The sequence below is a fragment of the Scyliorhinus canicula genome, chromosome 21, assembly GCF_902713615.1.
Source record: "Scyliorhinus canicula chromosome 21, sScyCan1.1, whole genome shotgun sequence".
Classification (NCBI taxonomy): domain Eukaryota; kingdom Metazoa; phylum Chordata; class Chondrichthyes; order Carcharhiniformes; family Scyliorhinidae; genus Scyliorhinus; species Scyliorhinus canicula.
In genome coordinates, this window is record NC_052166.1 from 19,772,822 (window position 1) to 19,800,681 (window position 27,860).

At 49.2% G+C, this 27,860-nt stretch overlaps 1 protein-coding gene across 3 annotated transcripts in view; it reads right to left on the reverse strand.

Moving 5' to 3' along the window:
- Positions 1-439: 439 nt before the first annotated feature.
- Positions 440-27,860, reverse strand: part of slc31a1 (solute carrier family 31 member 1) — a 96,361-nt gene continuing 68,940 nt past the window's right edge. For all 3 annotated transcript variants that reach the window (XM_038781484.1, XM_038781485.1, XM_038781483.1), the window contains exons 3-5: positions 19,487-19,559; positions 5,323-5,491; positions 440-4,560 (exon numbers count right to left, since the gene is read on the reverse strand). In XM_038781484.1, the coding sequence (XP_038637412.1) occupies positions 4,359-4,560; positions 5,323-5,491; positions 19,487-19,559 (444 nt within the window). In that variant the 3' untranslated portion in view covers positions 440-4,358. The remainder of the gene's footprint in view (positions 4,561-5,322; positions 5,492-19,486; positions 19,560-27,860) is intronic.

The window sequence follows — 27,860 nt, forward strand, 5'->3', positions numbered from 1 at the left end:
ATGTAAAATAACAGATGCCCTTGTACATATCTGAAGCAGTTTATTTACACCATCTCCTCATTGAGGATATTAATGATTATTCATATTGCTCACTGACACCTGCACGTGAAATGAATGTATTTCTGAATCTCAAGATCTGACAGCTAAGAGGGTGCAAATTGTTCCTTTTTGAAACATTTGTTTTTTTAAATTCCAATTAATAGGCAATTTGGCACGGCCAATTCACATACCCTGAACATCTTTGGGTTGTGGGGATGAGACCCACGCAGACACGGGGAAATGTGCAAACTCCACATGGACAGTTACCCAGGGCTGGGATCCGGGATCCTGGGTCCTCGGTGCCATAAGGCAGCAGTGCTAACCACTGCACCACCCTGGGTGCAATTGTTCCAATGGGGTAAATGTGCAAGGTGGTTTTTCAATAAAATAAAAGGCACAGTTTAAGATCATACAAACTAAAAAGTTTATTGAAAATAAGCATGATACAATATATTATGATTTTTCCAGTAAATTGTATTGTACAGTCTCTCAGAAAGAACTGATTATGACAGCTCACCAGCAAGGTAACATTGCAACACCGATGTGCTGGAAGTCATCAACACATCTGAGGACTAAAATAAAATCAAATTACAAGATAAGGGGGTGACAGTGGTGGCCATCACACTGTTTTGAGGAGATAACCAAAGGCACTGAACTTCAAATGAAAGTGGACGAACGAATTTACCAAATTCTGAAGGGGGGATTTAAAGGAAACAGCAAGAGTGTAAAACACCTTAAACAAGACGGACTAAAGAAAAATGGCACACTGCAAACACAGGTACAGTACTTTCAGATCTTACAATTTATATTCAATATAAAACTATGCCAACTTAATTTCAGAAGGAAAATACACATTTTATCTCTGCAAAGTAAAAGGTTTTGACATTCATAGCGATGCCAACTTCCCATCAAAAGCAGTTTTGGGAGCACAGCTGTATAACACTTGTCAGCTCCTAACCCAAGAGCCAAGTGCTCAAAAGCCGAGCAGTTTGAGACTCGGGGCACATGTCGAGTCAGGAGCCAAGTTTTGTTTTTAAAATGTCTCCAGTGGTTCATTCCACTGGTTGCCTTGTGGTCTTTAAAATCTTGTGTGGAATGTTTTGTTAAAAATGACTTGCTGATTTCAGTACAGAGCAGATGCTTCCTTCAAATCACTCAGTAATATAAAAGAACCAGAGGAACATTGCGCACTGCATGCGACATGGGTCTTCCAAGTGCACATCACAGATCCAGGTGCCAGGGTTAGGTACAAATGTAAACCAGTGTTTACTGACACCACTAAGTTAGGTAATGTATTGGAGGTAATGCAGGACTTATGGCTGGACTCACAGCAAGCAAGTCTGTTTTACAGCAGCAGAGAAATACTGTAAATCTGAAATAAAAATGCTGGAAATAGGGTGGGTAGGTCAGGCAACATCTATGGAGAGAGAAACGATTAACATTTCTGATCAATTACCTTTTTTTCAGTTGAGTCTCTGTAGCATTTTCAGTCCCTTCCAATGACAGCAAAGAGGCTATTTAAACTGTCTATACAAATTACAGCAAACTGAACTCACGACTGGAAGTTCCAATAAAAGCAGTAGGTAGGGCCTGCAGAATGCATTAAGTGGAGGATAGTCACATAATACAAACTGTGTTAAATCAAACCTAGCCGCTTATAGCAGTGTTGACAGCTTGGTTCATGTGACCAGGGCTTGTAGTGTCACCACTATATGCAGCTGAACAGGCTACTCTGCCGGATCAGGAAAAGGGATTCCACACCAAACCAGCCCTCAAAACAAATTACCTTTCAATGAAATAATAGTTCAAAACATGGTGTAATTCCCACCCCAATGTACCCATTAGCAAACTTCATGTGTACTACTAGATGGTAGCATAGTTTATAAAAAGGCTTTCACACTTTATAAATAGGATATAAGAGTGTCACCTCGTGTCATTCCCCAAAATTCTATCCTGGAGCACTCTCCCTAACAAGGCTGTTGGAATTCTAATCAGCATTAAATAGGTACAGTTATTGAGCAGAAGTACCATCTCATAATTCCTTGTTAATCATGATCAATACATCATTTCTTTGGGAAATACAGGCAAGCCTAAATGATACGCAAAGACTGGTGAGTAATCCTGACATTAGTGAACAAAAATTAAAAACCTATGAATCGAGATCTTCCTCCGCAACATCATCTCATGGGCTGCTTGAATCCAACATATCATGGTCACTGAGCAGGCTGCTACACACCGCGGTGTCAGGCATGGTGCACCCCACACAAAACAGAATTGGTCATTTAAACCCACTGAAGACTTTCAAGTCATCAGAGATTTGTCGTCATTTTTGGAGTAATCTGCAGCTCTGATCGGATAGTCAATCTCAAACCTTCTAGTTCTTTTGATGGTTAGTGTGTTCTTTCTTATAAACGGCTATGTAACTAGTGGCACAATGGGTAAATGCACCATCTGCCATCTTACTGGACTATAGAGTTCACTAATCTCAGTTGGGCAAGAGTGGACTTACAGTATACAACGATGTTGGACTAAAAGGCAGGAGGGTTATGGGACTGAGCCAAGCAGCCCAGTATCCCGGTGGAAGGTGGACGTACGACACCATTCAGACTCTACTGCGATGCTCTCCCTGATTGAGCAGCCTAGAAACTCAAACTGAATAAGCCACTTGAGAAAGGAGAGTAGACCAGTTTCTTCCTGTGTAACTTCAGCACATGACAGGCACCCATTTCGATCATGATAGAACAGGAGGTTTCACATGGAAGGGTGAGCTAGTGGAAGCCAAATAGCTTCCCGTACCTAACTTTTTTTATAATCCTTATGAATATTTGCTGGAGGAAAAGAGAAAAAAAATCTTTCTAGTCTTACAAACCTTCACGGCTGCAACTGAAACATGCTAAGTAATATTAAGGGTCTGACTGATCCCCTACCTTTGCATCCCCGCCCCATCCTCTCTTATGTCCCCCAAAGCAACTAAACCCACCAGGGTTTAAAAAAAAAAATCCCCTAATTATTTGAAATAATATAATTGGCTAAACCTATAGTTGGCTCATCATTAGGTTTCTCAGGCTTAAAACCACCAGCTGATTAAAATTGAATAATTTCTAAGCATAAATTCAGAAGGACCAGTGCATTCATTCCTATTGGTCCTGAGCAAATTTGTTTTACTAGTACTGCGTCTGTGCAGGCCCAGCAGCACCCATGAAATCATTAAAAGGAGTCCCCAGTCCTCCGACTGGCATTCGTAGAAATACCCCTAAGTAATAGCGAGGAAGATTCCTTCCAAAAACACCGGACGATTGCATACATCTACCTGGAATCAATACATAATTTTCTTTTTAAATTAGAATTCCATCAGCACAAATATAAAACACTTCATGAATTAAGAATAAAAGCTTCGATCTTGGGAATCAGGGAATTGAATGATGGGATAGATTGGGTGTAGAAGCACAAGATGAAGACAATACAGATGTGTTTCTGGGTAAAATAAGAGACAAATATTCTAGATGGTAACCAAACAAATAACATTTCTTGCCATTAGATTTCTGTCAGCTGCTCAATATTTTATGATGAAAGCAAAGAGGCAAGTAAAAAAAAAAAATCTAATTATGAAATGAATATCACTAATGGTGAGGTCTTGGTCCTGATAGTATTCGACTTCTCACAACTCCTTTGGAAATTCTATTTTCAAAAAAAGTCTTAATCCTTGCAACAAAAAAAAAGCTTAACTGTTAACCTCGACTGAGGGGGCAAAGAGGAGAGACAAATCGCAGATCGAGCTCACCTCCTCACAGACCTGCCGTTTATGGCTACTTACTGATCCACCGTATCAGTACAAAATATATGGTTTTGTCAAAACTATTTCTAATTTGTACTCATGGGGATCAGCGAAAGCTGCAATCAAAACGGGAATTCAATGTAGATGGTTTGATTGATGAGAGTTTTACTGGCTGCCATCTTAGTGAAGATGACATTGTAAAGTTTTCACGAACGACTCCAGGTAAAGCAATGGCTCATCGTTTAAAGATTCCTGGCACACTTCACTGTAAACAAAGTCCAAAGTGGCCTGCTCCAGTACCAATACCCAAGATTGTGCCTCAGGCTTCAATAGGAAAGTGGAAAACTGCTCCCTTGCAGCAATTAAGGCGTGAAGCAGAAAACGATTTGAGCTCTAATCCTTGAACTGGAGTCTGAACGGAATTAAGTATGTGTGGGTGTATATATATATATCTATATGTTTTTAACTGGCTCAATGGTCTTTTCCCACTTGGCAGATCATTGTGCAGGGGAGTGCGATCCATTCCGATTGGCCACTGCTGTTGTTAATGGCAGTGTTCGGTGATGTCCACCACTACGGCTTTCTTCCAGCTGAAGAGGAAGTATCCAGCGCCTGCACCCAATGCCACGGCAATGCAGAGGTAACCGTTGTAGGTCATAAAGACCAACATGAGGAAGTAGCTGGTAACCACTTGTACGATGTGTAATACAGTCTGGATGAGGTGGGGTATGCTGAACATCTGCTGGCTGCAAACAAAGGGATCAGAGTCAGTGAAAACTCCAGCTGTGTGCGGGAGCAAGTGGACAAGCGATACTGTTTTATTAGCACCTAGCACATTTATACAACACAGCAGTCAGTCCTTCCACATTATTTAACATTGCTTTTCCTCTTAACTCAATTTTTCAGTCACTGTGAAATGAGGGCATAGAATTAATTAGGAAGCCATTGGGGTTTGCACTGCAATATTCCACCTACATTGTATTTAACAATGGTCAACTCCTTCCACATAACATCCACTACCGTTATTCTCAGTTTGAAATCCAATTTTGGGCATCTCCCTGCAGCTGCAGAAGGTATTAATCACAGTCCCAATAATACTTTGCTTCAATTTACAAACAACCAAAAGTGGATACAGTTTATATTAGAAGTATTGCCCAATAGCTATGCCCCTTGGGTTCGTTCTCTTCCCTCTGCTGAAGGCATTGGCCTATACCTGGCCTCTACTGATATCAGCAACCTCTCAACACCTCGCCACAGAAGGTAGTGCTCATATGTGCATCTAGAAAGTGAGTCACAGCTAGCATTTTGACTGCAACATGTATATCTGGTGAGCCAAAGCTTCTCCTCAATTGATGGGTCATACATGCAGTTTCCAGTAAGTGCACTGAACCAGTGTCAGTGGGTGCAGTAGCTGTGGCCAATGGTAGGGTCAACATATCTCCCACCCCAAAATATTGTGGCCTGTCTAGCTCGATACCAAATCGCACAATGTGTTTCGCCTCACTCACCCAACAGTTTTGTGCGTTTCCATCAGGATTGTCCCATTTGGTCCAGGAACAGGCATGGAGTTATAGCGAACATTGACCTGCGATTTCCGAAGTAAACATTCTCGGCTGATTTTCAGCCCCTCATAAGCCAATGCACAAAGGAAGACAACCACACAGGCACCGACCATCCCTGCAGAAGAGAAACCATCAAAGGCAGGGTTATACAAAGACTAATCTAGAAATTAATCAAGACAATTAACTTGACCTATGACTGAGAGAGGCATAGGAGAAAGAGGAAGTAGGCATGGGGGGGGAAGAAAGGTAATCAGGAGTACTTCAGATCTAATTGTGACAAAACACCGATTCTTGCCTTCAATCTCAACTGTTGCTCCAAGACACGCTAAATGCAAAATTAGGTATTTTCTGAAACGGACAGGATGACAACAATGACAATTTGGTACGGGTGAAATGTTGTGGTCTTCAAAAAATGTCTCAGTCCCAGGATACATCAGGTCCGTGCAAATTTCAGCTTGCTTACATGGAGGGGCTCCAATCAATTCCAGCTGCAGCCAACTTACCACAAAGAACATTAAAAAACATTTTTCCATGCTTCCATCTTATGGTGCTTTCTAAAGTGCTGAAACACACACTGATTATAACTCGGTGAGTGGCAATGACCTTCTCTTCTCTTACTCATGGCTACTCTGCAGGTAATTTTAAAGTCAAAGAATCAGGATACAACCACCTGGTTCATGGGTTTGACTCCTCTGCTGCGGCTCATTTGGGAGTATTCTCTCATCTCAGAATCAGAAGGTTTTTGGATCCGTGCTCCAACTCCAAATACGTATGCACATACTCCAGTGCAGGACTGAGGGAGTGCTGCATTGGTAGTACTGCTCAGATGAGGCATAAGAACCAAAGAAATGGAAGGAATAGGCTGTGTGACCCATTAAGCCTGGTCCACTGTTCATTAAAATCATGGTGAACCGTTGCATCAATTCCACTTTATCACCCTATCCCCATATTGGTGGATTCCCGTAATTTTGAAAAATCTATTGACCACAGTCTTAAAGGAATACCCATTGATAGGCCATCCACAATACTTTGGGTTAAAGAATTTCAAAGATTCCCTTCCCTTCCCAGTTCAAAGTGGCTGATCACTTATCTCGAGACTATGCCAGAGACTCTAGCCAGGGGACACAGCGTCTCAGCAACTATCCCATCAAATCCTCCCCAAATTTTATACATTTTAGTGAGATCACCGTACAATCTTCTAAATGTCATTGAATATAGAGCCACTGTACTCAAATTCTTTTGGCAATATTAATTATTTTAATCTAATTTGAACCTTAACTTCTCTAATCAGCTTTGGTTGTACCACTTTTCCAGTAAAGTTTTTATTCAGGAGATTAATAGATGAGTGAATTATAAATTATTTATTTACATGGTTGCCATTGTTTATCTACCATCATATCTTTTAATCTAATTTCCCAATCTATTTCTGCCAAGTCACCCCTCCTCATACTCTGGCTTTGTTAAAATTGAAGATCCTAGTTTAAGATTTAACCACATCACTCTCAAACCTGATACATGAATCTACTCTTCCCAGAGGATGCCTTCCTACATGATTACTAATTAACTCTCTCATTGGACAATACTGTCCTCAAATGGCCTGTTCCCCAATTGGTTTCTTGTTGTTTGATTCCACAAGATACTTTCAAATGCCTTCTGTGAACTCATCATCAAAGCTCTTTTGACAATTTGGTTTGGCTAGTTTTTTTAATGCAGATTAAAGACCCCATAACTACTGTACCACCCGAGACTTCCGGTGGCGGCAATGCGGAGCTAAGCCGCACGTTCGGCAGCTCCCGCGAATAACGGACTTTGGGGCTCTTTTCAGGGCCCCCAATGGAACTTCATCGACGATTCCCGACGTGGGAAGGGGACTGGAGCCGATCCCTACAGTCCTATGGTCCGGACCAGGAGTGGGGCAAGAAGAAAAACGGTGGAAGCACCCCTGGAAAAGCGGGGGAAGAAAAACAAAATGGCGGCCGGCGGAGGCCCGGAGGAGTGGAGGCAGTGGGCGCAGGAGCAGCAGGAGACTCTGCTGCGCTGCTTCCAGGAGCTTAAGGTGGAGCTGATGGAGACTCAGACAGCCCAGGGGGCCGCGATCCGGGAGCTGCAGAAGCAGGCCTCCGAAAGGGAGGATGAGGCCGTGGCCGTCGCGGGGAAGGTGGAGATGTACGAGGCGCTCCATAAAAGGTGGCAGGAGCGGTTCGAGGAGCTGGACAACCGGTCGAGGCGGAAGAATTTGCGGATCCTGGGCCTCACGGAGGTGCTGGAGGGGTCGGACCTGGCGGCCTATGTGGTCGTTATGCTGAACTCGCTGATGGGAGCTGGGTCCTTCCAGGGGCCCCTGGAGTTGGAGGAGGCCTACAGAATTCTGGCTAGGAGGCCCAAGCCGAACGAGCTGCCGCGGGCGGTGTTGGTGCGGTTTCATCGGTTTGTGGATCATGAGTGCGTGCTCCGGTGGGCCAAGAAGGAGCGGAGTAGCAAGTGAGAGAACACCGAGGTGCGGATCAGATGGGGGGGGGGGGGGGGGGGGGGGGTGGATCCCTGGAGGTTTGCGAGGCCAAGGGCCAGGGAGTACTCATATTTCTCCCATGTGCATAAGGCCTATTCGAGGATTGATTTTTTTGTCCTGAGCAGGGGGCTGGTTTCGAGGGTGGAGGATGTTGAATACTCTGCCATTGCCATTTCAGATCATGCCCCGCACTGGGTGGACCTCGGGCTGGGGGAAGAGAGGGACCAACGTCTGCTCTGGCGCTTGGAGGTGGGGCTGCTGGCAGATGAGGATGTGGCCGCGAGGGTTCGGGGGTGTATTGAGAGGTACCTTGAGGCCAACGACAACGGGGAGGTCCGAGTGGGGACGGTCTGGGAGGCATTGAAGGCGGTGACTAGAGGGGAGTTGATTTCCATCCGAACCCATAGGGAGAGGGGGGAGCAGAGGGAGAGGGAGAGACTGATATGGGAGATGGTGAGGGTGGATAGGAGATATGCGGAGGCTCCGGAGGACGGATTGCTGGGGGAGAGGCGTAGCCTTCAGGCCAGGTTCGACCTATTGACTACCGGAAAGGCAGAAGCATAGTGGAGGAAAGCACAGGGGGCAGTGTATGAATATGGGGAGAAGGCGAGCAGGATGCTGGCACACCAGCTCTGAAAGCGGGACGCGGCCAGGGAGATTGGCGGAGTGACGGATAGAGGAAGGTGGTGCGGAGGGGGGTAATGTTAATGGGGTCTTCATAGACTTCTATAGGGAACTGTACCGGTCTGAACCCCCGGTTGGGGGGGGGGGGGGGGGGAGGGGGGGGGGGGAGAATGGGGCGGTTCTTGGACAAGCTGCGGTTTCCGAGGGTGGAGGAGGGGCAGGTGGAGGGACTGGGGGCGCCGATCGAGCTGGAGGAGTTGGTTAATGGGATAGGGAGCATGCAGTTGGGGACGGCGCCGGGGCCGGATGGGTTTCCGGCGAAATTTTATAAAAGGTATGCGGACCTGTTGGGCCCCCTGTTGGTCCGAACCTTTAATGAGGCAAGGGAGGGGGGGGCTTTGCCCCCAACTATGTCATGGGCACTGATTTCCTTGATCCTGAAGCGGAACAAGGACCCTCTGCAGTGTGAGTCATATAGGCCGATCTCGCTGCTAAACGTAGACGCCAGGCTGCTGGCAAAGATCCTAGCCACAAGAATAGAGGATTGTGTGCCGGGGGTCATTCATGAGGACCAGACGGGACTTGTGAAGGGAAGGCAGTTGAATACAAATGTACGAAGACTCCTCAACGTTATGATGCCGGCTGTGGAAGGGGAGGCGGAGATAGTGGTGGCATTAGATGCGGAGAAGGCCTTTGATAGGGTTGAATGGGGGTATCTGTGGGAGGTGTTGGAGAGGTTTGGGGAGGGGTTTGTCCGTTGGGCGAGGTTGCTCTATGAGGCCCCGATGGCGAGTGGCGCCACGAATAGGAGGGGAGGTCGGAGTACTTTTGGCTGTACCGGGGGACGAGACAGGGGTGTCCCCTGTCCCCCTTGCTCTTTGCGTTGGCAATTGAGCCCCTGGCCATGGCATTGAGGGAGTCAGGGAACTGGAGGGGCCTGGTGCGGGGTGGGGAGGAGCATCGAGTGTTGCTTTATGCGGACAACCTGTTGCTGTATGTGGCGGACCCGGTGGGGGGGATGCCGGAGGTGATGAGGATTCTTAGTGAATTCGGGGGCTTCTCTGGGTATAAGCTGAACCTGGGCAAGGGCAAGAGCGAGTTGTTCGTGGTGCATCCGGGGGATCAGGAGGAGGGGATTGGTAGGCTCCCACTGAAGCAGACAGGGAAGAGCTTCAGGTACCTAGGAGTCCAGGTGGCTGGGAGCTGGCTGCACAAGCTCAACCTCACAAGGTTGGTGGAGCAGATGGAGGAGGAGTTCAAAAGGTGGGATATGTTACCACTGTCACTGGTGGGGAGGGTGCAGTCCGTTAAGATGACGGTGCTCCCGAGGTTTTTGTTCCTGTTTCAGTGCCTCCCCATCCTTATCCCGAAGGCCTTTTTTAGGAGGGTCAACAGGAGTATTACGGGATTTGTGTGGGCGCATGGGACTCCGAGGGTGAGAAGAGTGTTCCTGGAACGGGGCAGGGATAGGGGGGGGGGGGGGGGGGGGGCTTGCATTACCCAACCTCTGTGGGTACTATTGGGCTGCCAACGCAGCGATGGTGCGTAAGTGGGTAATGGACGGGGAAGGGGCAGCATGGAAGAGGATGGGAGGTGGCGTCCTGTGTGGGCACGAGCCTGGAGGCTCTGGTAACGGCGCTGTTGCCGCTCCCTCCAACGAGGTATACCACGAGCCCGGTGGCGGCGGCTACCCTCAAAATTTGGGGGCAATGGAGACAGCATAGGGGAGAAGTGGGGGGCTCGATGGAGGCCCCGATACGGGGGTACCATCGGTTTGTCCCAGGGAGCATTGATGGCGGATTTCTGGGCTGGCACAGGGTAGGGGTTAGGAGGTTGAGGGACCCGTTTGTGGAGGGGAGGTTCGCGAGCTTGGGGGAGTTAGAGGAGAAGTTTGGGCTCCCCCCGGGGAACATGTTTAGGTACATGCAGGTTAGTGCGTTTGCCAGGCGGCAGGTGGAGGGGTTCTCCTTGCTGCCCCCACGTGGGGTACGGGACAGGGTGCTCTCGGGGGTGTGGGTTGGAGGAGGGAGGATTTCCGCCACATACCGGGTAATGCAGGAGGTAGACGAGGCCTCGGTGGAGGAACTAAAGGGGAAATGGGAAGATGAGCTGGGTAAGGAGATTGAGGAGGGGACGTGGGCAGACGCCCTGGAGAGAGTGAATTCCTCCTCTTCCTGTGCGAGGCTTAGCCTTATACAGTTCAAGGTGCTGCACAGGGCCCACATGACTGGGACGAGGATGAGTAGGTTTTTCGGGGGAGAAGACAGGTGTGCTAGGTGTTCGGGGAGCCCAGCGAATCACGCCCATATGTTTTGGGCATGCCCAGTTCTGGGGGAGTTGTGGACAGGGGTAGCAAGGACGGTGTCGAGGGTGGTGGGATCCAGGGTCAAACCAGGCTGGGGACTCGCAATTTTTGGGGTTGCAGTGGAGCCGGGAGTGCAGGAGGCGAAAGAGGCCGGTGTTCTGGCCTTTGCGTCCCTAGTAGCCCGGCGGAGGATCTTGCTTCAATGGAAGAATGCGAGGCCCCCAAGCATGGAGGCCTGGATCAATGACATGGTGGGGTTCATTAAATTGGAGAAGGTGAAATTTGCCCTGAGGGGATCAGTACAAGGGTTCTTTAGGCAGCCTTTCCTGGACTTCCTGGCGGAACGGTAGGGAAATAGGCCGGCAGCAGTAGCAACCCGGGGGGCGGGGGGTGGGGGGGGGGTTTGGTTCGGTGGGAGGGAGAACTGTGTACATGGGTTTGTGGGATGTGGCGGGTGTTATCTCTTTCCCTTTTGTTGTTTGGGTGTTTTTGTTTGTTTGTTTTTTGTTTGCAGTTGCTTTTGTAGTTGGGTGGGTGTTGTTCTTGGGTTTTTACCACGGTTGTTTTGTTAATATTGTTTTGTTGTTTATATTTTGTGAAAATCTTAATAAAAATTATTTTAAAAAAAACAAAAACTACTGTACCACCCTTGTTGCATTCTCCTCTAATCTCCTGAATTCCCCTGTTTGACCCTACACTATGATCACTGTCAAGGGGCCTATAAACACTAGTGTTTTCTGCCTTTGTTATTTCTCCATTTTTGCCATTTATCTCTATTTCTTCCATTAATTCATCTGTCTTGTTACAAATTATATAGCGCCTTTGAATTTAACTTTTTTCCGACTTCCGGTTGCGGCTATGCGGAGCTAAGCCGCACGTTCGGCAGCTCCCGCTTTAAAAGGACTTGTGGGCTCTTTTAAGGGCCCCAAACGGCACTGATTCGACGATTCCCGGTGGATAAAGGGGTCTGGAGAAAAACCCACCGGGATTTATGGTTCGGACTCGAAGTGGGGCGAGGAGAAAAACGGCAGCAGCTCCCCCGGAAAAGCGGGGGAAGGTGGACAAAATGGCGGCCGGTGGAGCCCCTGAGGGGTGGAGGCAGTGGGCTGAGGAGCAGCAGGCGGCCCTTCTGCGCTATTTCACGGAGCTGAAAGGGGAGTCGTTGGAATCCCTTAAGGTGACGACGAGTAAGCTGCTGGAGACCCACACAACCCAGGGTGCAGCGATATTCGAGTTGCAGCAGCAGGCCTCTAAGCGCGAGGAGGTGGTTTCGGCCCTCGTGGGGAAGGTGGAGATACACGAGGCACTTCATAAAAAGTGGCAAGATCGGTTTGAGGAGATGGAGCTTCGGTCACGGAGGAAGAACCTGCGGATCCTGGGCCTCGAGGAGGGGCTGGAGGGGTCGGACCTGCCGGCCTATGTGGTCGTGATGTTGAACTCGCTGGTGGGGGCAGTATCTTTACATCTGCCCCTGGAGCTGGAGGGGCCCATAGAGTGCTGGGCAGGCGGCCTAAGGCGAATGAACCCCCGCGGGCGGTGCTGGTGCGGTTCCATCGGTTCAGCGACCGGGAGTGTGTTCACCGATGGGCCAAGAAGGTGAGGAGCAGTAAGTGGGAGAATTCGGTAGTGCATATCTACCAGGACTGGAGTGCGGAGGTGGCCAAGCGGAGAGCCGGGTTTAACCGGGCGAAGGCGGTGCTCCATGGAAAGCAGGTGAAGTTCGGCATGTTGCCGCCTGCGCGCCTGTGGGTCACCTACAAGGACCGGCATCACTACTTTGAGTCCCCGGAGGAAGCATGGGCCTTTGTGCAGGCTGAAAATTTTGACTTGAACTAGAGATTGGGGGCTGTGGGAGATTTTCTATTCTATTCATGTATCATTGTTTATGCTGTAGCGGGTTATTCTGTTTGTTTTTGTTTTTTTTCTCGCTTTCGGACCATGTGGGTTATGGTTTCGTGTTCTAAGGGGGGTACTGGGGTTTGTGGTTGATCTGTGTCTTTGTTTGTATGGAGTTGGTGGTTGGGATGGGACTGCGGTTTGGGAGCTGCGTTGGTGGGGTGGGGTAGTGTGAAAGCGCGGGCTTTTCTCTGGTTTCCCGCGCTGCGGGACGAGGGGGTGGTGCTGGTGGCGAGGGGCGTGGCTATTAGACCGGGTTTCCCGTGCTGAAGCGGTGCCCAGGAGCTGATGCGGGGGGGACCTCATATCGGGAGGGGTCGGAGTTAGAGCGGGAGCTGCCGGGGTCAGCAGAAGTCAGCTGGCTCACGGGAATACAGTGGAGGGAGAGTCGCGGCTAGGAGGGGTCCTAGCCTTGGGGGGGGTTACCGGGTTGCTGCTGGATTGGCCAGGGAGGAGTTCGGGGGGGGTCGGGGTGAGGTTCTATCGCCGTGGGAAACGGGCCGAATGGGTGATGGCCAGGGGCGAGCAGTCAATGGGTTATGGCTAGTCGACGAAGGGAGGGGGGCGGGGTGCCCCCTGATCCGGCTGATTACGTGGAACGTGAGGGGGTTGAATGGGCCGGTTAAGCGGGCCCGGGTGTTTTCGCATCTGTAGGGGTTGAAGGCGGACGTGGTCATGCTTCAGGAGACCCACCTGAAGGTGGCGGACCAGGTCCGTCTGAGGAAGGGGTGGGTGGGGCAGGTTTTCCACTCAGGGCTCGACTCGAAGAACCGGGGGGTGGCGATCCTGGTGGGGAACAGGGTGGCGTTTGAGGCGTCTGAGGTTGTGGCTGATAGTGGCAGCAGATATGTGATGGTGAGCGGTAAGCTGCAGGGGGAGAGGGTGGTGTTGGTTAATGTGTACGCCCCAAATTGGGATGATGCTGGTTTCATGAGGCGCATGTTGGGCCGCATTCCTGGCCTGGAGGAGGGGGGGGTGGGGGACTTCAATACGGTGCTGGATCCCCTACTGGATCATTCTAGTTCAAGGACAGGCAGGAGGCCAGCGGCGGTCAAGGTATTGAGGGGGTTTATGGACCAGATGGGAGGAGTGGATCCCTGGAGGTTCGGGAGGCCGAGGGCTCGGGAGTACTCCTTTTTCTCCCATGTGCACAGGGTTTATTCCCACATCGATTTCTTTGTTCTGAGCAGGGGACTGGTCCCGAGGGTGGAGGAGGCCGAATATTCGGCTATCGCGATTTCGGACCATGCTCCGCATTGGGTGGATCTGGAGATGGGGGAGGCGCGGGACCAGAGCCCGCTTTGGCGTCTGGACGTGGGGTTGTTGGCTGATGAGGTGGTGTGTAGGAGGGTTCGGGGATGTATCGAGAGGTACCTCGAGGTCAATGATGGGGAGGTCCATGTGGGGATGGTGTGGGAGGCTCTGAAGGCAGTGATTAGGGGGGAGCTGATCTCCATCCGAGCCCATAGGGAGAGGGGGGAGAGGAGGGAGAGGGAGAGACTCGTGGAGGAGCTGTTGAGTGTGGATAGGAGGTACGCGGAGGCCCCGGAGGAGGGATTGCAGGGGGAATGGCGTAGCTTGCAGGCCAAGTTTGATTTATTGACCACCAGAAAGGCGGAGACACAGTGGAGGAAGGCGCAGGGAACGGTCTACGAGTATGGAGAGAAGGCGAGCAGGATGCTGGCGCACCAGCTGCGTAAGCGGGACGCGGCTAGAGAGATTGGTGGAGTGAAGGATAGAGATGGGAATGTGGTGCGGCAGGGGGCAGAGGTCAATGAGGTCTTTAGGGACTTCTATAGGGAACTGTACCGGTCGGAGCCGCCGGCAGTGGGAGGGGGAATGGAGAATTTTTTGGACAGGCTCCGATTTGGTGCAGGAGGAGCAGGTGGAGGGACTGGGGGCGCCGATCGAGTTGGAGGAGCTGGTCAGTGGGATTGGCCACATGCAGTCGGGGAAGGCGCCGGGACCGGATAGGTTCCCGGTTGAATTTTATAAGAAATATGCGGACCTGCTGGGCCCCCTGTTGGTCAGGACCTTTAACGAGTCATGGGAGGGGGGTGTTTTGCCCCCGACGATGTCTCGGGCGCTGATTTCCCTGATCCTGAAGCGTGATAAGGACCCCTTGCAGTGCGGTGCATACAGGCCGATTTCACTGCTGAATGTAGACCCCAAGTTGCTGGCGAAGATCTTGGCCACTAGAATAGAGGACTGTGTGCCGGGGGTGATACATGAAGATCAGACGGGTTTTGTGAAGGGGAGGCAGCTGAACACTAACGTGCGATGGCTGCTAAATGTGATAATGATGCCGGCAGCAGAAGGAGAGGCGGAGACTGTGGTGGCATTGGATGCGGAGAAGGCCTTTGACAGGGTTGAGTGGGGGTACTTGTGGGAGGTGTTGGAGTGACAAATGGGAGGAGGTCCGAGTACTTCAGGCTCCACCGTGGGACGAGGCATGGATGCCCCCTGTCCCCCTTGCCTTTTGCGCTGGCAATAGAGCCTCTTGCCATGACTCTCAGGGAGTCGAGGAGGTGGAGGGGTTTGGTACGAGGGGGGGGAGGAGCACCGAGTGTCGCTGTATGCGGACGACTTGCTGTTGTATGTAGCAGACCCGGTGGGGGGAATGCCGGAGGTGACGGAGATCCTTGCTGAGTTCGGGAGTTTCTCGGGATATAAATTGAACCTGGGCAAGAGTGAGCTGTTTGTCGTGCACCCGGGAGATCAGGAGGAGGGGATTGGTAGGCTCCCGCTAAAGAGGGCAGTGAGGAGTTTTAGGTACCTGGGGGTTCAGGTGGCTAGGAGCTGGGGGACTCTGCACAAGCTCAATTTTACTAGGTTGGTGGAGCAGATGGAGGAGGAATTTAAACGGTGGGATATGCCGCTGTTGTCGTTGGCGGGTAGAGTACAGTCCGTTAAAATGACGGTGCTCCCGAGGTTTTTGTTTTTGTTTCAGTGCCTCCCCATTTTTGTTCCGAGGGCCTTTTTTAGGAGGGTGAACAGCAGCATTCTGGGATTTGTTTGGGCGCATGGGATTCCGAGGGTAAGGAGGGTCTTTTTGGAGCGGGGCAGGGATAGAGGGGGGCTGGCGCTGCCCAACCTCTCTGGGTACTATTGGGCGGCTAATGTCTCGATGGCACGCAAGTGGGTAATGGAGGGGGAGGAGGCAGCATGGAAAAGGATGGAGATGGCGTCCTGCGGAGGCACGAGCCTGAAGGCGCTGGTAACAGCTCCGTTGCCGCTCCCTCCAACAAGGTACACCACGAGCCCGGTGGTGGCGGCCACACTAAAAATTTGGGGGCAGTGGAGGCGACACAGGGGGGAAGTGGGGGGTTCGGTGCAGGCCCCGCTGCGGGGGAACCACCGGTTTGTCCCAGGGAACATGGATGGCGGGTTCCTGGGGTGGCACAGGGAGGGCATTAGGAAGTTGGGAGACCTGTTTATTGACGGGAGGTTCGCGAGCCTTGGTGAACTGGAGGAGAAGTTTGAGCTCCCCCCGGGGAATATGTTCAGGTACCTTCAGGTCAAGGCGTTTGCTAGGCGACAGGTGGAGGGGTTCCCTTTGCTGCCCCCACGGGGGGGGTAAGGGACAGGGTGCTTTCGGGGGTGTGGGTCGGGGATGGGAAGGTGTCTGACATCTATCAGATAATGCAGGAGGTGGGGGAGGCGTCGGTAGAGGAGCTGAAGGCTAAGTGGGAGGTGGAGCTGGGGGAGCAGATTGAGGAGGGGACATGGGCGGACGCCCTGGAGAGGGTGAACTCCTCCTCTTCATGTGCGAGGCTTAGTCTCATCCAGTTCAAGGTGCTGCACCGGGCCCACATGTCCGGATCTAGGATCAGTAGGTTCTTTGGGGGCGAAGACAGGTGCGTCAGGTGTTCGGGGAGTCCAGCGAACCATGCCCATATGTTCTGGGCATGCCCGGCACTGGAGGAGTTCTGGAAGGGGGTGGCGGGGACGGTGTCGAGGGTGGTGGGATCCAGGGTCAAGCCAGGTTGGGGACTCGCGATATTTGGGGTTGGGGTGGAGCCGGGAGTGCAGGAGGCGAAAGAGGCCAATGTCTTGGCCTTTGCGTCCCTAGTAGCCCGGCGGAGGATCTTGCTGCAGTGGAAAGATGCGAGACCTCCAAGTGTGGAGACCTGGATTAATGACATGGCGGGATTCATTAAGTTGGAAAGGGTCAAGTTCGCCCTGAGGGGGTCGATACAAGGGTTCTTTAGGAGGTGGCAGCCTTTCCTCGACTTTCTGGCTCAACGATAAGGTACTAGGTCAGCAGCAGCAGCAGCAACCCGGGAGGGAGGGAGGGGGGGGGGGGGGGGGGGGGTTTTAGGGGGATAGTGTTTAAGTTAATTTGCTTATTGTTAATTTATTCTGTTGTTTATTGGGGTTGGGAGGGAGTGGGGATTTGTTATATGCGTTGTTACGGGTGCCGGGGGGTGTTCATTATTATTATTGTATTGTTTTGTTGATATATATTTTTCAAACAATTTCAATAAAAATTATTTTTTTTAAAAAAAGAATTAAACTTTTTTCCTAATGTAACCCGAGTCGCCAATGTCCTATTTGTTATTTTCTGACACAATCCGTTAATTTTACTCAAATCACGACTCTTCTCTACAACCTCATCACCAATGAGTACTTTTGAAATGGAGTCAGCTGCCTAATTGCAGATGACAATGTCCTACAAGCAGCAATTTAATAAAGACCAGATATTTTGTTTAGTAATTTTGTTGAAGAATCAGTGTTGTCTAGAATTCACGAAGAAATACGGGGCCTCAGTTTAACATATCTTCTGAAAGACGAAACCTCTGACTGTGCAACAATACAGCATCAGCCTAGATTTTGTGCTCCGGAATAGGATTTGAATCCCAAACCTCTCATCAAATATCACTGAACCACATCTGGCATGATTACATAGATTAATCCGGTCGGTGGGCTCAATCTTCAGATTGCAAAAATCTGTCCCAGTTTCTGAATTATTCACCAGCTGAAGAACTCAAAGTGACAAGAGTGCAAGGTTTTTCCAGTCTCCAAGATCGGTATAGAAGGAATTTTTATTACATTATGGAACCTAGAGGCTTCGCAGCCCCTCATGAATGAATCAAGTATGAGCCTGTATCTTTATTTTAAAACGTTTTTTAAAATTTCAGCCTTCAAATTTCTCCAACAGCTTCTGTCATGTGAGAGTACCTTTAAGAAATGGGTGTTTATAAATGGGTGTGTATATCAATATCTGTAGTGAGAGTACCCTTAAGAAATTGGTATTTACTACTGCGGTGACGTCAGAGAGTGGGTGGAGCTGGGCTGTCTGTCGGCTTTTTACTTTCATTTTAGGCTGTTTGCTGCAGGGTGTGTTTTAGTTTTGTTTTCAATGTTGGAGCTGAAGCCAGACAGAGCAGGTGTACTGCTGTTCTCTCTGCCATCAAAAGACTATCTCTTGATCATTTGGTGAATTTAGAATTATAAATTTTCTCAGTAGTGAATGTGAACCTATGTGCTTCTGGTAAAAGGTGTTTTAAGTCTTATGGATGTTAAAAGGAAAGCTTAAAGGATTACTTAGTGTTGTATTCTTTGGGGGTTGTATTTGAATTGATGCTTGCTAAGATGTTCACTGTATGTTTTAAAACGGTTAACTTGAGTTTATAGAATAAACATTGTTTTGCTTTAAAAAATACTTTTCCTTTTCTGCCGTACCACTCCTGTAGAGTGGGCCGTGTGCTCCCCATACCACAATCTATTAAAAGTTGTGGGTCAGGTGAACTCCTTTATACACTTTGGGGTTCTCTAAACTCTGGCCCATAACACTTCCTCCTTCCTGATCTCTGTAATCTCCTCCGATGCTAGGTTACAAGGTCTCCATGTTCCTCCAATTCTGGCCTTTCATAGATTTCCCCATTTTAATCACTGTAACAGCGGTCTCGAGCCGTGCCTCCAGCTGGCTGGCTCCCAGGTTCTAGAAGCCTCTCCCTAAACTTCTCCAACTCTTTCATCCTTTCAGATCCTCCTTCAACCCAATATCGTTGAATGAGCTTCCAGTCAGCTGTCCGAATACCTTTTTATATGGATTGGTGTCAAACCTTGTCCGCCAATTGCTCGAAGTGCCTTGGAATATTAAAGACTCTATATAAATGCAGGGAGTGTTGATCAAGTCCCAAGTTATAACAGAAGAACACAGGAACCAGAGGCACGAGTGGGCAATTCAGCCCCTCGACCCTGCTCCACTATTCAATACGATGATGACTGTCTCTTCTCAGTCTCAACTCCGCTTTCTTGCCTGTTCTCAGAAACCCTTCAACTCACTACTAATTAAAAATCTACCTCCTCCTCAAATTTACTCAATGTCCCGGCCTCCACCGCACTCTGTAGTAGAGAATTCCACAGATTCACAACCCTTTGAGTGAAGTAATTTCACATCTTCGTTTTAAACCTGCCACCCTTATCCTAAAACTGTAACCTTGCGTTCCAGATTGGCCCACAAGAGGAAACTTCTGCTCTACCTCTACTTTGTCAATGCCTTTTATCATCTTTTCTACCTCAATTGGATCTCCTCTCATTCTTTTAAACTCGAGAGAGTATCAGCCTAAACTGCTCAATTTCTCTCCAGAAGACAAACCGCTCATCTCTGGAATCAGTCTATCCTCTAAACTGCTTCGAATGCAACTGCATCCCCTCCTCAAAGACGGGGACCGAAATTATACACACTACTCCAGGCGCGGTCTTACCAGTGCCTTGTGCAGTTGCAGCTTCAGATCATTGACCTGAGCTGCTGAGACATCACTACTCACCTCCAACTGAGTTGATCACTAGCCCGGGGAAGAGTAGCTCCACATTCTTGTACCCAAAGTAGAATGACATTTGCTGAGGAATAAAGGAATTGCAGAGCAAGACTCAGATTAGATTATGACTGCAACTCCCAGCTAAACAAACAGTCCTATTGTATTTTCTTTTCACCTTACCTTGTTTGGATATTGTGGTACAATGTTACATTCAAACACCAGATGGTGAAAGATACAACTGGAGCCAATCATTATATACCTTCATAAGCATTTATTTACAGATATATTTACAAACATGCACCTCTGAACCAACAACTAATTGGGAGGAGCACAAATGAATCCCCTGCATGCAATTAAACATAATTAATACAGTACTAGGAAATTTCCCTCTCTTTTTAAATAAAAAACAATCCAACAGTTGATGAATTTCATGCAATGATTAAATTTCTGAGATTTTCCTCTACTCCAGTGTTTCTTTCAAGCCAGCAAGGTAAATCTGTAATACTTTTCCACTCTCATGTTTTTAAAGTTTACCACAGTGAATGATTAACAATGTTTTATGGCGAGGGGAGGGGGTGATGATGCTTTGCTGACAGGAGGTATCAATTGAGGGTCGGGGGCGGCGGCTCCCTGTGGGGGCGCTTGAGGAAGCGAAGGGCGGGGGCTCGAGGTTCGCCAAGAAAGGGTGATGGCTAGGCGGGGGGGGGGGGGGGGGGGGGGGGGCTAGCCCCCCGGTCCAGGCTGATCACGTGGAATGTGAGGGGTTTGAATGGGCCATTCAAAAGAGCACGCGTGTTCGCGCATCTAAAGGGGTTAAAGGCAGACATAGCAATGCTTCAGGAGACACATTTAAAGCTCTCGCAGATCACACGAGATTGAGAAAGGGACGGGTAGGCCAGGTGTTCCATTCAGGGCTGGATTCGAAGACCGGGAGGGTAGCAATTCTGATCCGTAAAGGTGTGGCATTCGAGGCTGGGAGAATTGTGGCAGATAAGGGGGGCAGGTATATAATGGTGAGTGGAAAGTGGGAGGGGGTCCGGTGGTGTTTGTGAACATCTATGCTCCGAATTGGGATGATGTGGAATTCATGAGATGCATGCTAGGCAAAATCCCGGACTTAGAGTCACACCACCTGATCATGGGGGGAGACTTTAACACAGTCATCGACCCCGAGCTGGACCGGTCGAAGTCCAGGACAGGGAAGCGAACAGCAGTGGCTAAGGAACTGAAGGGTTTTATGGAGCAGATGGCCGGGGGGGGGGGGGGGGGGGGGGGGGGGTGGATCCCTGGAGGTTCACGCGGCCGAGAGCGCAGGAGTTCTTTTTCTCCCACGTTCATAAGGTTTATTCCCGCATAGACTTCTTTGTCCATAAGACCATAAGACATAGGAGCGGAATAAGGCCATTCGGCCCATCGAGTCCACTCCACCACTCAATCATGGTTGATTTCAACTCCATTTACCCGCTCTCTCCCCATAGCCCTTAATTCCTCGAGAAATCAAGAATTTATCAATTTCTGTCTTAAAGACACTCAACGTCCCGGCCTCCACCGCCCTCTGTGGCAATGAATTCCACAGACCTACCACTCTCTGGCTGAAGAAATTTCTCCTCATCTCTGTTCTAAAGTGACTCCCTTTTATTCTAAGGCTGTGCCCCCGCGTCCTAGTCTCCCCTGCTAATGGAAACAACTTCCCTACGTCCATCCTATCCAAGCCATTCATTATCTTGTAAGTTTCTATTAGATCTCCCCTCAACCTCCTAAACTCCAATGAATATAATCCCACGATCCTCAGACGTTCATCGTATGTTAGGCCTACCATTCCTGGGATCATCCGTGTGAATCTCCGCTGGACCCGCTCCAGTGCCAGTATGCCCTTCCTGAGGTGTGGGGTCCAAAATTGCTCACAGTATTCTAAGTGGGGCCTAACTAGTGCTTTATAAAGCCTCAGAAGTACATCCCTGCTTTTATATTCCAAGCCTCTTGAGATAAATGACAACATTATATTTGCTTTCTTAATTACGGACTCAACCTGCAAGTTTACCTTTAGAGAATCCTGGACTAGGACTCCCAAGTCCCTTTGCACTTTAGCATTATGAATTTTGTCACCGTTTAGAAAATAGTCCATGCCTCTATTCTTTTTTCCCCAAAGTGCAAGACCTCGCACTTGCCCACGTTGAATTTCATCAGCCACTTCTTGGACCATTCTCCTAAACTGTCTAAATCTTTCTGCAGCCTCCCCACCTCCTCAATACTACCTGCCCCTCCACCTATCTTTGTATCATCGGCAAACTTGGCCAGAATGCCCCCAGTCCCGTCATCTAGATCGTTAATATATAAAGAGAACAGCTGTGGCCCCAACACTGAACCCTGCGGGACACCACTTGTCACCGGTTGCCATTCCGAAAAAGAACCTTTTATCCCAACTCTCTGCCTTCTGTCTGACAGCCAATCGTCAATCCATGTTAGTACCTTGCCTTGAATACCATGGGCCCTTATTTTACTCAGCAGTCTCCCGTGGGGCACCTTGTCAAAGGCCTTTTGGAAGTCAAGATAGATAACATCCATTGGCTCTCCTTGGTCTAACCTATTTGTTATCTCTTCAAAGAACTCTAACAGGTTTGACAGGCACGACCTCCCCTTACTAAATCCATGCTGACTTGTCCTAATCCGACCCTGCACTTCCAAGAATTTAGAAATCTCAGCCTTAACAATGGATTCTAGAATTTTGCCAACAACCGAGGTTAGGCTAATTGGCCTATAATTTTCCATCTTTTTTCTTGTTCCCTTCTTGAACAGGGGGGTTACAACAGCGATTTTCCAATCCTCTGGGACTTTCCCTGATTCCAGTGACTTTTGAAAGATCATAACTAACGCCTCCACTATTTCTTCAGCTATCTCCTTTAGAACTCTAGGATGTAGCCCATCTGGGCCCGGAGATTTATCAATTTTCAGACCTTTTAGTTTCTCTAGCACTTTCTCCTTTGTGATGGCAACCATATTCAACTCTGCCCCCTGACTTTCCTGAATTGTTGGGATATTACTCATGTCTTCTACTGTGAAGACTGACGCAAAGTACTTATTAAGTTCCTCAGCTATTTCCTTGTCTCCCATCACTAGATTACCAGCGTCATTTTGGAGCGGCCCAATGTCTACTTTTGCCTCCCGTTTGTTTTTAATGTATTTAAAGAAACTTTTACTATCATTCCTAATTCTTGAGCAGGGAGTTAATCCCAAAGGTGGTGGGTACAGAATACTCAGCAATCACAGTCTCGGACTATGCCCCGCACTGGATGGACCTGCGGCTTACTGAGGAGAGAGGGCAGCGCCCACTCTGGAGACTGGATGTGGGGCTGCTGGCGGACGAAGAGGTTTTGCGGGCGGATTAGCAGGAACATTCAGGATCACCTGGAAACAAATGATATGGGTGAGGTAGCATCGGCAATGGTCTGGGAGTCTCTGAAGGTAGTTGTCAGAGAGGAACTCATCTCAATTCGATCCCATAGGGAAAAGAGAGAAAGAGCCAAGAGGGAGAGACTGGTGGAGGAGTTACTCTGAGTGGACAGGAGATACGCGGAGGCCCCCGAGGCTGGACTACTGAGGGAACGGCGGAGTCTGCAGGCGGAGTTTGAACTGCTGACCACAGGGAAAGAGGTAGCACAGCTGAGGAAGGCAAGGGGGGCAGTCTATGAGTATGGGGAGAAAGTGAGTAGAATGCTGGCACACCAACTGCGAAAGAGGGAGGCGGCCAGGGAAATCGGGGGAGTAAAGAATAAGGAGGGTAACACAGTCTTGGATCCAGACGGGGTGAACCGAATCTTTAAGGAATTCTATAGTAAACTATACGAGTCGGAGCCCCCAACGGGAGCGGAAGGGATGAGGCAATTTTTGGACCAGTTGAGGTTTCCAAAGGTGGAAGAGGACCTGGTGGAGGGGCTGGGGGCCCTGATTGAATTGGAGGAGATTGTCAAGTGTATAGAGGGCATGCAATCGGGTAAAGCCCCGGGGCCAAACGGTTACCAGGTTGAATACTATCAGAAATTTTCGGAAGTATTGAGCCCACTCCTGATGAGAACCTTCAATGAGGCTAGAGAGAAAGGAACCCTCACCCCAACAATGTCACAGGCTTTGATATCACTTACTCTTAAACAAGGGAAGGACCCAGAACATTGCGGGTCATACAGGCCGATTTTGCTTTTAAACGTGGATGCCAAATTGCTAGCTTAGATTCTGGCCACAAGAATTGAGGATTGCGTCCCAGGGGTGATAGAGGAAGAACAGACTGGGTTTGTTAAAGGCAGACAACTCAATACCAATATCCGGAGACTTTTGAATATTATTATGATGCCCTCAGAGGGAGGGGAGGTGGAGGTGGTAACAGCGATGGACGCAGAGAAAGCCTTTGACCGGGTGGAGTGGGAGTACCTCTGGGAAACGCTGGGGAGGTTCGGGTTTGGCGAGGCCTTTATTGGCTGGATGAAATTGCTGTACCAGGTGCCTGTAGCAAGTGTATGTACAAACCGGCTGAGGTCGGGGTACTTCGAGCTTCACTGGGGAACGAGGCAGGGGTGTCCCCTCTCCCAGTTACTATTTGCTCTAGCTATAGAACCACTAGCCATGGCGCTGAGAGCCTCGAGGAACTGGCGGGGACTGGTTTGGGGGGGGGGGGGGGGGGGGGGGGGGAGAAGAGAATCATCGGGGCTCGCTATACGCCGATGATTTGCTCCTGTACATTTTGGACCCTGTGGAGGGGATGGGGGAGGTTCTGCGGATCCTGAGGGATGTTGGTAGTTTTTCAGGGTACAAGCTGAACATGGGAAAGAGCGAGTTGTTTGTAATCCAGGCCAAGGGGCAGGAGGAGAGACTGAAAGAGCTGCCGCTCAGGATGGTAGAGAAAAGTTTTCGTTACCTGGGTATACAGGTGGCCAGGAAATGGGATGCCCTGCACAGGCTCAACCTGACCCGGTTGGTGGAGCAAATGGAAGGGAACTTCAACTGGCAGGGAGGGTGCAGACCATTAAAATGACTGTCCTCCCCAGATTTTTGTTTGTCTTTCAGTGCCTCCCCATCTTCGTCCCCAAGGCCTTTTTTAAGCGGGTGAGGAGGATCATTATGGGCTTTGTATGGGCGAATAAGACCCCGCGAGTAAGGAGATCGCTGTTGGAGCGCAGTCGGGGCAGGGGCGGGGGTTGGCGCTGCCGAACTTTCCCAACTACTACTGGTCGGCCAATATAGCTATGATTAGGAAGTGGGCGATTGGGGGGGGGGGGGGGGGGGGGGGGCGTGGGGGCAGCTGCAAGCGGAGTCATGTAAAGGTACTAGTCTGGGAGCTTTGATAACAGCTCCTTTGCCGTTCTCGCCGACCCGTTACTCCACAAGTCAGGTGGCGACACTGCGGATCTGGGGACAGTGGAGGAGATACAAGAGGGTGGTGGGAGCGTCGGTCTGGACCCCGATATGCAACATCACAGGTTTGTTCCGGGTAGGATGGACGGTGGGTTCCAGAGCTGGCAGAGGGACAGGCATCAGAAGGATGGGAGATCTGTTCATAGACAGAAGCTTTCCCAGTTTGAAGGCGCTAGAGGACAAATTTAATCTGCCACCAGGAAACGCCTTTAAATATCTGCAAGTATGAGCCTTCCTGAAAAAAACAGGTAGTGGCCTTTCCGACGCTGCCGCCACTGAGGATACAGGACAGGGTGGCCTCCGGCACCTGGGTGGGGGAGGGGAGGGTGTCGGATATCTACCAGGAACTACAGGAGGCGGAGGAACCCCCGTGGAGGAGTTCAAGGGCAAGTGGGAGGAGAAGCTAGGTGAGGAGTAGGAAGCGGGTCTGTGGGCAGAGGTCCTGGGCAGGGTTAATTCCTCATGTGCCAGGCTCAGTCTAATTCAATTTAAGATGGTCCACCGGGCACACATGACGGCAGCGAGAATGAGCAAGTGTTTTGGGGTAGAAGACAGTTGTATGAGGTGCAGGGGCAGCCCTGTCCACATGTTTTGGGCATGCCCGGAGCTTAGTGTGTTCTGGCAAGGGTTCGCGAGGGCAATGTCCAAGGTGCTTAACGCACGGGTGGTGCCGACTCCAGAGATAGCAATCTTTGGAGTGTCAGAAAACCCGGGAGTTCAGGGGACGAAAGAGGCCACCGTCTTGGCCTTTGCCTCTGTACTAGCCCGGAGACGGATTTTATTAACGTGGAGGGACTCGAAGCCCCCGAGTGTAGAGACTTGGGTTACCGACATGGCTGGGTTTCTCAGCCTCAAGAAAATAAAGTTTGCCTTAAGAGGGTCTACACTAGGGTTCTCTCGGATGTGGCAGCCGTTCGTCGACTTTCTCGGGGAAAATTAAATGTCAGCAGCAGCAATCCGTGGCGGGAGGGGGTGAGTGCTTCATTGGGATGGTGTGGGAAGACTGGGTCGCGTGGGGTAATGTCTATTTAATTGTTATTGTATATTCTCTTTTTGCACTATGTTAATGTTCACTCTAGTTTGTTTTGTTATTAAGGTTACTACTGTTTTATTATGAAAAATTCTGCAAAACCTTAAAAAAATACTTTAAAAAAAAACAATATTTTATGGCACATTGTATTCAGTACGCCTATTGTGCAGATTTTAAAAGCGTTTGATAAACAGAATCCTATATCCACTGCCTCCACAAGAGCCAGTGTTTCACCAGCCAGAGTACCTTTAAGAGTCTTTTTAAAAGTTTGTTAGCCTGCCTAACTAAAGGACATTTCCTATTCTCAAATTTTCTATTCTCACCCATCAGAAATATTATGAAATCAGTTGCCCTAGAATACCCATCCAGAAGATCAGGGTGTGAAACAATGCTAAAAATGACTCGAACCATCGAATCAAAGAATGATTGCAGCACAGGATGAGGCCATTCAACCCTTCATGTCTGTGCTGGCTCTGTACAAGAGGAGCTCACCAGCCATTTCCCTACAGTCTGCATTTTTTCTCTTCAGATAATTCCCTTTTCCAATGCTATGATTGAATCTGCCCTCGCCACTCTCAGGCAGTGCATTTAGCTTCTAACTACACACCGCAGAGAAATGTTTTCCCTCTTGTCGCCTTTCATTCTTTTGTCATTCACCTCATACTGGTGTCCTCTGGTTCTCAACCCTTCTGCCAGTGGAAACAGTTTCTCCCATTTACTCTGTCTAGATTCCTCAGGATTTGAGCATCTCTATCAAACTCCTCTGAAATTTCTCCAAAGGGAACAGCCCAAGTTGTTCCAATCTATCCACATAATTGAAGTTCTTCATCCCATTGTTGAGAACCTTTTCTGCACCTTCTCTATTGCTTTCACATCATAGAATCATAGAATTTGCAATGTTGAAGGAGGCCATTTGGCCCATCGAGTCTGCACCGGCCCTTGGAAAGAGCACCCTGCCCAAGCCCACACCTCCACCCTATCCCCATAACCCCACTTAATCTTTTTGGACACCAAGGACAATTTAGCATGGCCAATCCACCTAACCCGCACATCTTTGGACTGTGGGAGGAAACAGGAGTACCTGGAGGAAACCCACGCATAAACGGGGAGAACGTGCAGACAGTGAATCAAACCTAGGACCCTGGAGCTGTGAATCAACTGTGCTAACCACTATGCTACCGTGCTGCCACATCTTTCTTAAAGTGCGGTATCCAGAACTGGACACCATGCTTCGCATTCTTTGGATGGCCGAAGGATGGGAAGTTAAGTACACATTCATCAGGGATAAATCAACCATGATTAACTAACGAAGCGAAGGATAGTATTAAACTGAAAGAAAAAATATACAATATAGCAAAGGTTAATGGTAAGTCAGAGGATCGGGAAAGATTTACAAACCAACAAAAGATGACTAAAAAATAAATAAATAGGGAGAACATGATCTATGAAAACTATGAAAGTAAATTAGCCAGTAATATTAAAACAGACAGCAAGATCTTCTTTACATCTAAAAAATGAAGCGAGAGGCCAATGTGAAAATAGGCCCCTTGAGACTCGGGAAATAATAATGTAGAACCAGGAAATGAGTTAAATAAATACTTTGCATCAGTCTTCATAGTGAAAGACAGTAATAACATTCCAAAGAGGTAAAAGGGGGAGAAGTGGAAATAGCTATCACTAGAGTAAAAGTACTAGAGAAAATTAATGGGGTTAAAGACCACTAAGTCCCCATAACCTGATATTTTGCATCCTCGGATATTAAAGGATGTAGCTACAGAAATAGTGGGATGCACTGGTAGTAATCTGCAAGAATCCTTAAATTTGGGAAAAGGATCACTTCTCGGCCTTTTGGCTAAGATCAAGTCTCAGCCTTTTGGCTAAGATTGTGCGTAGATTGAGCCTTTTGGCTCAGATCTGGTATGTCTCCTTTATGGGGACCATGAATTGGAT